The 10,137-nt window shown below is 42.8% G+C and overlaps 1 protein-coding gene across 2 annotated transcripts in view; it reads right to left on the bottom strand.

Annotated features, from left to right (window-relative positions):
- Positions 1–5,280: 5,280 nt before the first annotated feature.
- The window catches only part of lin7a (lin-7 homolog A (C. elegans)), a 33,007-nt gene continuing 28,150 nt past the window's right edge, over positions 5,281–10,137 (bottom strand). For both annotated transcript variants that reach the window (XM_076722073.1, XM_076722072.1), the window contains exon 6: positions 5,281–7,167. Coding sequence is in view for 1 of the 2 variants with exons in the window: in XM_076722072.1 (XP_076578187.1) it covers positions 7,143–7,167 (25 nt within the window). In the remaining variant the exon portion in view is untranslated. The remainder of the gene's footprint in view (positions 7,168–10,137) is intronic.

The raw sequence follows: 10,137 nt of genomic DNA, 5'->3' as shown, positions 1-10,137 counted from the left end.
AGGATACTTGGCTTTGACGTGGATGTGCTGCCACAGGCGGCCGCCCTGCTTTTACCAAACAGCAGCTGCATTTGCAACAAGAGATAAGAACTGGTTTTGTGCAGATCTGAAGGAGACTCAGCTGTGTCTGAGGGCCTGTGGCAAGCAGCTTTTATATTGTACATGAGATTGTAAATATGTAATGTAAATGTGCATTTATTCTATACATGCTATTATACCCAGTGAGACGTATTTAATTATGGCAGTTAATGTAATGTTGCTTTATTCCAAACATGAAGTGGTATTTAAGCGGTTTTAATGTCTTTCTTTCCATGTTGTCTTGAATATTAAATCTTTCACTGTTTTGTACAAAAGTTTGAGCTTTTTGTGTTTGTCTCTTTGCCACCGTGTGTTCAGATATTCCATTAATCATCACGTAGGAGGTAAAATGAGCTAAAATAGTGGGAAAAAAAAAAACAAGTAAACATTGTGTTGTTCACTCTAACAAATGTGAAGTCACTGTGAACATGTCGGCGTCAGCAGTTAGAAACGTTAAAATGACACCAAAAACTGACGACTAGCTCGCACTACTGAACGTTTTTTTTGGAAGAAATGAAACACATCACCTCCTGGTGAAAGCAGATGTCATCATTCTATCACTGATTAGTCATAGTTTGGAGGGTTTTGCAACATTTTAGATAAAACACATCCAAAATGCATCATCAGCTTTGAATACACAGCTAAATTAATACTATTTGACAGCAGATTCTTGTGCATTTTACACAATAATGAGTCCAGCAAAGGTGGTTTTATCACAATAAAAGGGCAAGTTATTTATTATGTGACAAGGCCGTCTGGCGCAGGGCTCGTCTCCAGCTAACAAGGTGTGGAGATCACATTAGAAACTGATAGAGGTCAGCTGATACCATTAATCATTTGCCAGTGCTGTAACCTACAGCAATGAGTCGTTCCAGCGGTGTAAAAGGACATTTTATCCCCCTGAAATCTGTTTTTCTGCAAAGCTTCAAACAAAAACAGACACATAGACGTTCACAGTAAATGAATGCGAGTGAAAATGTTCCAGTTTAAAAGTTAAAAATGCACATGTTGTCTGACTTTGATCACATTTTAGTGCCTCTTTGTGCTTTTGATGTGTCTGTGTGTACCTGTTTGTCCTCTCCTTCCAAATGTGAGCCATCATTAACACCCATGATTATACCTTCAACACCAGAGTGGAGAACAAATGGCCTCTAATTATACTTATAGTCGGACTTTGGGGGGAGGGGTGTTACATGTGTGTCACGCTGCATCATGTATTTCATCATGCTGTTAAAGTACGCAGTGTTTCTACAGTTTAAATCTATATTTCCTTTGTGGTTGTTGTTCTTGTATTTTCATTTTGAGCTCCCTGAATCGTGTTTCCTGCCTCTGTTTGCTCTCATGTGTGCAGTCTTTGCTGAATTAAAGAAAAAACATCTACTATTCAAACATTATCTTACTTCAGTTTTTCTCTATATTTCTCTTGCATGATTCGTTTTTGTGGTGGCTCAATGTAAAAGTACAAAAGTTCTCAGTGATAAATGTAATTTGAGTTAAAAATTATCATCTAAGAGTCATTAAGGATCATTTTTACGTTGCAGCTGGTCAACAGTAAACTATTTTCAACTATATAAACAACCCTGCGACATATTTTATTTATATTTACCCTCACAGATACAGTGTATAATGCTGTTGTGTGAGATGATAAAATGGTACTTGTGAGTATGTTTTTTTTGGATGTAAAGTGATAATCTGAAAAGTAAAGAAACTAAAGCTGTCAGATAAATGAGTAAAAAATATTCCCTCCTTGTAGAGGTGCAAAAGTACAAAGTACTTGAAACAGTGGAGGAAGTATTCGAATCCTTTACTTGAGTAAAAGCAGCAATATTGTAATATAAAAATACTACTACAGTATATACAGTATATAGTATAATATTTCTCCCTGAAGTGTATTTGAGCAGTAGTATAATGTAGCATGAAATTGAAATGAAGTACAATTACCTCAGACATCACCTCAAAAACCCTCTTGGATACTTTCTGTCTACTAAAATGTCACACGGAGGCGAGTTAGCCGGCGAGACGTTAGCCTGTCAATGATCTTATTGCTGAATCATTCCCTCAAACATGTCCACATACACATCCATCCATCTATTTGCCTATAGGAAAATCCCAGCGCTTCCACAGCGGTTGCGTCTCTGAGCTGCAGCTCTGTGAGACATTGTGGACATTCCTGCAGCGGCTTGTATTTCACTAACCTCCACGGCCGCGTACGACACTCCAAATGTCACTGATGTCATTTTTCCACGGCCGCTCTGTGCTTGAGTCCCCCGCTCAGCTGAGGCCGGGCTGTCAGCACAGGACGCGCCACGAGCTCACGTCAAGGTCGCCCAGGTGGAGCATGAAATCGGGGAGAATGAAATCGATCTGCTTTTTTGTGAACTTCTTATCTGAATCTGAAAGTGGACATTACTAATTAATAGACTCAGGACTTAAAGGCAAGCACAGGCGTTACTGTAGTACTCGGTGGGACCACTAGAGAGAGGTGTTTCCCACATCAGCACTCGTCAAACTGAGCTCCTGTGTTTGGATTCTAGTGATGAGCAGGTTTAAACCTCAGGGAGCTATTTACAGTCTCTGTGTAATAACCCCATTCATACATCTTCTCAGATTTGTGAGGGATGCTGATCTTATGGTGAACGTTTGACTGGGTTCTTTGGAGAATTAACTCTGCCCTCCGGCACAATCTGTGATGTTGTACAGCTGTCTAAGCAAGAAGACAGAAAAGGAGATTATATACTGCAGTTACACCTCTGATCTGCTGGAAATGCTCTAACGTAGCATTTCTGATTTGTTCGGCTGATATTATGACGATAGCACCGCTTCCAGCGCCGCTTCTTTGGCTTAAGGCGTTCAGAGAATTTAATCAGAATAGCACCTGGAGTGTGTGTTTTTAAAAGTCGCACTTAATGTTGAATTTTATACGCACACTTCCGAGTGGAGACGTCTCGGTGCGTCTTTATGCTTTGCAGGTGAGAATAAACAGTCCATTCATGCGCTCTCAAGGCCCTGTTTATCCGTACCAGTGTGATACGAGTGTGACGGATCGCATGCCCACACATGAAAACATGCTCAAAGAAAGTTCTTCCACAAACAACAGCGCACATAAACTCACATCTGAAAGGCTGAAAACCTGCTCAGGTGAACACGTTCTCCGCTGCACAAACACACTGTGGATGTTAGATGTCTGCTGGTCCTGTTGCAGCATGAAAATAAACAGATTATCTGTAAATGCACATTTCTTTTTCACAAACTGGTCCTGTGTGAATACACGTTTACTTCATTTTTAAAGATTTTCTTTTTTCCTTCTTCCTGCTCTCAGTGGCATTTTTCTTTATGGATCTACTAATGTTGAGGTATTGAGGTGTTTATCATTCACCTGAGGCCATATTTTACTTTGGCTATGTGCATGATACCTTTAATTTGTTTGTATACCTTTTAAAATATGATAAAACATTTGGTCTCACACACACACACACACACACACACACACACACACACACACACACACAACAAAAGAAAAACAGATGCATCCATCTTCCATTTATCACCTCCACCTTCTGGAGACTCTGCGGCTTCTACAGGTGCACAACTGCGAGCGCCCTGACTGGCTGCATCGCCGCCTGGCGTGGAAGTTACAGCAGCGCACTCAGCCGTGAGGCTCTGTGGAGGGCGGTGGACGCCGCTCAGCTCATCAGCAGGACGGAGCCGCCATCCATGGAGGACCTCGACACCCAGCGGTGCAGGAAGAGGGCCAACAGAGGCCCCAATCAGCCCCACCGCAAACTGTTCTGCCTGCTGCCGTCTGGCAGACTGTGCTGCAGCATCTGGTCCCGCACCAGCAGGCTCAGGGACGGCTTCGTCCTGCAGGCCATAAGACTGTTGAACTCTTGAGCTCATTACTGTCACTTTACTGCAGCACTGACACACATACATTCACATATTAAGGCAAAAAGGAGACATTTGACTGTCAGTTTGACAATGGAAGTGTATTTATTGCACATTTATTCATCTATGTCTACTTGCTGCTTGATTTTATCGTTACTGTACACCTGTCTACCACAGCAGGATGTTAAATTTTGATATTTTTAATATTTTATTGCTGATATTTCAACCTCAGCGACTGCTTCGTGGTGATTGTTGTCATGTGATATCACCGTTGGGAGGCATGAAACCCTGGCAGTGTAAACGCTCTCAGTGCTATTTCAGGGCGCGGAGGTGTAAATAGAGGATTACAAAAGAGATCAAGAAGGCGATACGTTAGAAAGTGTTACTTAGAGACGCTGACCAGAATATCAGCGCTGTTTAATCGTCTGCGCTTCGGCTCCAGTATATCAGAGCTCAACCTGTCTTCATCATTAAACTCTCTGCTTTCATCGCGGCTACAGTGTGATCCTGAGAAGGTGTTAGATTCAGGCTCTCTGCGCTCCTGGTTAACAGCCACGGGCACAGGGGAGGGATTTGTCACCTGCGCTAATGTCACCTGCCCTCTTGAGTTTTGTCACCTCAGGGTTTGGTCATTTGCTGCAGAATTGCTTATTCGGGGTGGAGAACAGCTCCAACAGGACTTAACAGTGTGTGCGACACGTTGTCGGTGGAGAAACAGCTCTGCTTTGTGCTTCTGCTGTCACCATTTGAGTGTAATACCTGCCGTTTACATGAGCCTCTCTATTGGTTTCAGTGTCTGCTCTTTGTGGCGAGCTAACAAAAGGCCATTGACTCTCTGTTCCAGCGCTACGAACCTGGATGAGCCCTCAGAGGTGCTGCGCAAGGCTTAATCACTCGAGCTTCAGCAGCTGCACTTAGATCATGGGGTGCTATTGTAACAATTACTTCCCACACTGCGCACACACACATGCACAGAAATGACAGCTAATCTTTAGCTTCATCATTCGATGGTCGAATGGGGAGGATTGAATGAGGGATGGTATTGGGCGCAGCGTGCAGAGGGAAAGACAGGCGATGTTCTTATTCTCCTTGTTCAACAGTCAGGACACGTCAGAGGAGACATGGCGGATGTCCTGAGGTGACAGGTAAAGGTTTAAATCAGAGGGCAGTCTCAGAGATCTCATAGTTTTCATAGTTTTACCTCACTAAGGCAATCAATGCCTCTCTGGGTGTCAGAATGATAACACAGTTGCTCCAGTCTACTAAATACTGAATGATTCCATAAAGAGGGAATATGAAGGAAGGCTCGACAAGGTGTTCACTGTACACAAGCACATAGATTTATTTATACAAATATAGTATGTATAACAATTGCATATCAACAGTTTGTTGTCTTTTTTTGAATCTTTACGGTAAGTACGGGACCATCAGCTTCAAAAATGTAAGTCAATTAAGAAAGAGTACCTGTGATTTAAAGATACAAAAAGGGATCTGTTGGAATATTCTGTACAACCTGAGCACGGAGGCGACCCAATGCGAAAGCTCTGGCATTACGTGGCCTCGGCGCTCACGGGTTATTCAGGAAATGGCAACATGTGGCAGCGTGGCACGCGTTATGCACGTAGAAGAAGAAAGTTGCTCTGCTGGACTTGTGCATTTAGATGTGACGCAGATCAGAAAGGATCGAAGGTGAAAATGAAATCCTCACTTTCAGTCATTAAATCCAAGATGCAACATTTTCGTGACAATGCAAACTTTAGAACTTCATCACAGCTTTTCATTCGCTGTTCTGAGCATGCAGCGTCTGGATTGGCTCTCCTCTCTCCGGGGGCAAACAAACAAACAAAAAATCCTCTAGCATACAGGAAGTGATGCATCTTAATGTTTTGGATTTGTTTGGGATAAAGAAGAAGCAGCCTAAGCGGTGAAGCCTGCAGAGTGGAGCAAACAAGGAAAAGAGCGCCACCTACGGGGAATGACAAAAGAGGAAGTGCAAACAAAACGAGGAGCGCTTAGCACCAACGATGGGGATGACAGAAGAGTAAACCTCTTCAGCTCTGCTGGGCTGGCGGAGAAATGATTGTCAGAACAGAAACGCAGGGAAGAAATCTACTATGTGCTAATATCCAGCTGTTATACAATGAATCCATTATAAATAATAATCTTAGAAAGAATACATAATATTTAAAAGGAACAATAAAACTTTATGATAAATCTCTGATCTCATAAACTATAAAATAGACACGTCTGGAAAATAAACATAATTCTAGCATATTTTAATTCCCAATGGAAACTGGTGACATTCTGTTAGTCTGTTTCCTCATTTCTGAGGGCTGATTTGTTAAAATCTCTTGGTTACATATATTTTCTCCATGAATTTCAGTCGGGAGTAGCTTACAAAGTCTGTTAATTATCGCAGTTATTGCACATTAATTGATCATGCCACCTGTAAATCAATAATCTCTTTAAATGGCACAGAGGATTTGGACAAAGAAGCTGCCTTACAGTACATAAGACCCAGTTTGCTTTACAGTGATTTACATTTGCACCTATGCCATAAACTCTGTATATACGCACGTGTCCGATCATGAATTTAGTGGTGAAACGTAAAAACCGAAGAATGTGTGTGTTATTGCTAAACCTACAAGATACAAAATCTTTCCTGCTACAATATAGAAGGTAAAAAAGAGTTCACGTTTATCCAAAACAGGACGAGTCTGACACGAGAAAAGAAACCAATGGTCATTCATACAGAGACACAAGCACCAGTTGAGGAATCAATAGAAACACCACTGTACAAATGATACCTATGACAAAATGGCAAAGGCGCCACGGTGCGATGGACGCCTGTAAGCAACCCAAAATGGAGAAACGAAACGACAAAAACACAACTGAGGGGAGATCAAGTAAGAGTCACGACCGGGGGAGAACAACTTATAAAAGGGGATACAAAGTTCAAATGGACGACTTTCAGTGCGAGCCTCCCTCATACTTGTTTTTCAAAGCACCAATTTCAGGACAGACGGCTCTCTCGTGGTTTTTGCTCAGTAATCGGTGGTACACTGGAAGGGAGAGAGTGAAAGAGTCTTCTACTTGGTTCCCTCCGCGACGGAGAAGATTCCTCTGGGATCCTCAACACAAACGGACGGTCTTTGAGATCCACCTTTCCTCGCTCTCCTTCACTTCTTCTTCTTTTGGAACAACCTGCCGAACACAAACAAAGAGGAAGAGACTGAGAGCAATGCCTCAGAGCTCGCAGACACTTGAGACTGGATGTTTTATTCAGTGTTATCAAGCTAATTCTGTACTGCCTGATGATTTTACTACACGATTAGAGCTTTTAATTGCTGCTTTGGTCTCATAACAGCTTCATATCCTTGTAAATCCATTATCACAAACTTTTTAAGTTCCCCACGTACAATAGATTACTCTGTTCTGGGTGTGTATGCATATCAGGCCTGCCAACGCTAAAACCTCGCGTTATGCCATCGCACTACTCAAATGTCATCCTGAATACAAGAAAGCTTAATCCTTAATTAAAAAACATAGCTCGCCATGTATCTCCACACATAAAGAGATTACAGAGGCGGTCCGCTGCTTACCCACGTTGAAGAGGACCTCCCTGCACCAACTACATGTGTGTCCTCACCTGAGTATTGGGCCTGCAGGTGTGCGCTCGTGCTGGACTTTTAATTTGAAGGGCACAGGCTGGCACTTCTGGTGTTACGTGTCCTAATTTTCTTACACTTCCTCCACTATTGCTAACGTGTTTTTACGCAAGAAAACACATTTTCAGGTCGAGTTTGCACACTTTTTTCAACAGAAAGTACAACAATTTATTAATTTTACTAACTGTATGTGTAGCACGTCTGGCAGCTTTACTTCCTCTTTTACCTTTTGACCTTTACCTGGGAAGCTAAGCACTCTCTTAGCTCTGATGTTTTTGCTGATTTGTTTTAAAAAAAAACAAGATGTTCGTACGTTTCGGAGATATAGAGTGTGATGTTCTCATGTGTGTGTGGCAGTGCAGAGACAATGGTGGCTAGCACGGCACATTCAGTGACTCCGTTCATTGTGCTGCATGAGAGACCCTGCAAATGCTTTGTTTTTGCTACAATCACAGGCAGGCTGTGTCGATGCCATTGCTGCTGCCTCGCAATAAACTGCTGAAAGAAAAACCCTGCGAACCACGATACAACAAAAACTCAGAGTTATACCCACTGCACAGCCTCTGACTGCAGCAGTAAATTTTCGCAAACTAATTATCGATCAGGAGCTCAAATCTCGCTCCGGCTAGTTGTGTAATGTTTGTGCATGTGACAGAGATGAACTCCAGGCAGACCAGTTGTTAATGTCGCAGTCTTGTCTGCCTGTGCGTGTCACTTGGTCGGCAGCCTCTTGGCCGCCACAGCAAATCTCTGCGGTCAGCATGGCGGCGTTGATAAAACACGATCCCTGTTCAGTTCCCTGTCTGTGGATCCACCACAACACACTGTTACAAGCTCCTAAATACCTTCCCAAGCCGCACTGTGCCAAGTCCAAGACAAGAGATATGCTTGAGGGATTTAGCATCAAACGGGCAGTGCCACAGAGATCTTGGACACATGCCCGTCTGCAGTACGTCAGGGAATAATTCGAGAGGTCTGGGCTGAATTAACCGTAGCATGATGTGATTTAGCTTGTGTGATGACTGTCTGAAAAGTTTCTTCTTGCCTTTAAGTTATTTTCACACACCGAAAATATAGTTCAGTGTGACTGGCAGTGCTTTGTTCTAAATTTGGAGCGTATAAATATTGTCTAAAAGTATGCAGACCCTCCATCCAGCTGTAGCTTCCAAGTAACAGCATTGCAGGCTGCATCTACTTATCCGCGTACCTGCAGAGCATGAGCCACAGATGTAATCGTTTTAAGCTTGAATAATTTACAGCCCGTACAACAGAACCACTGGCAGAACACAGCAGAAGCAGCGACGTCTGCACAGAAGATACTGCCAGCTACGTCTGCAAAATACGCCGCTGAGGTATGAGGCTTCGTGCTGGTGGCTAAATGCCTGCTACCTGCACACGGGCCAATAAAAGCAGCTGCGGGGCAAAGCAGAGCACAGCCAATATAAACTGAAAAGGAGAGCTGAGCCTGCTTCCATGTCACCTCCCTCCATCTATATTCCTTTGCTCTATGCTTGCATGATAGATACCAAGCGCTCATATGAATTACAAAGCACCTTATAATCAGCTGGAGCCAAAAAGAGATGTAAAAGATGACAGAATGATAAATGTTAATACTGAATGTGGAAATCTGCTTCCACTCTCCCCTTTTCATTTGTCTGACTGCGTTCCTGCAGTCCTAAAATAGCACACACTTCAGATCCAAAAGTCCATGTTGAAGCTCAAAGATAATCTGTGCTCATCTCGACTTGACCTCGGTCCAGTTCAGGCTCAGCTGCTTAGACCGGGACCCCAAGCCAAAATGAAGCCACGGGAGGCAGTGCCATACTGTGATTTCTGAGTCGCTAGATCAGTTATTGTTTGACTAAAAATAAAAATAAAACAAAAACAGCTAAATTTAACTTTAAAATCATTTTAAAATCACCATGAGTAATTCATCATAACTGCTGCTACGGTGGGAAATACACTTATTCCCTTTCTCTCAGTTAGCTTAGCTTAGCATAAAGACTGAAAGCAGGGGAAAACAGCTAGAAATCCACCAACCAACACCTCTAAAGCTCAAAGCCCACTTTGGTTTGTGTACAGATTAACAGATTTCTGGGGATTTCTGTGCTGTAACTATTTCGTGGCGAACAGAAAATCCCCACAAAACAGTCATTTCTGCATTTCTGGTTCTGGACCCAGCTAGCTGTTTTCCACTGCTTTGAGTCTTTAAGCTAAGCTAAGTATGGGATTTAGTTTTTTTTCTGTGCTAAGCTAAGATGACTGTCTCCTGTAGCTTCATCGCACCCAGATATAAGCACATGTGACTGTTTTGAAGTTTTCTGGCTTAAAATTTGAGGTGTTAATTGCAGTTGACCAACGTTTTGACTTAAACGTATGGAGCTGCGTGAATGAAAAGCACCATATGATGAAACAAGCACGTTCTTCCAGCGCGTCCCAGCCGATTAAAAGTTAAGACTGGCTTTCATTCATCCTCTTCTTCTGTGGTGCCGGCTCCTGGTGTCCC

The sequence above is a fragment of the Chaetodon auriga genome, chromosome 22, assembly GCF_051107435.1.
Source record: "Chaetodon auriga isolate fChaAug3 chromosome 22, fChaAug3.hap1, whole genome shotgun sequence".
NCBI lineage: Eukaryota > Metazoa > Chordata > Actinopteri > Chaetodontiformes > Chaetodontidae > Chaetodon > Chaetodon auriga.
Note: the sequence above shows the minus strand (reverse complement) of the source record. Positions and strands in the feature narration are given on the sequence as shown.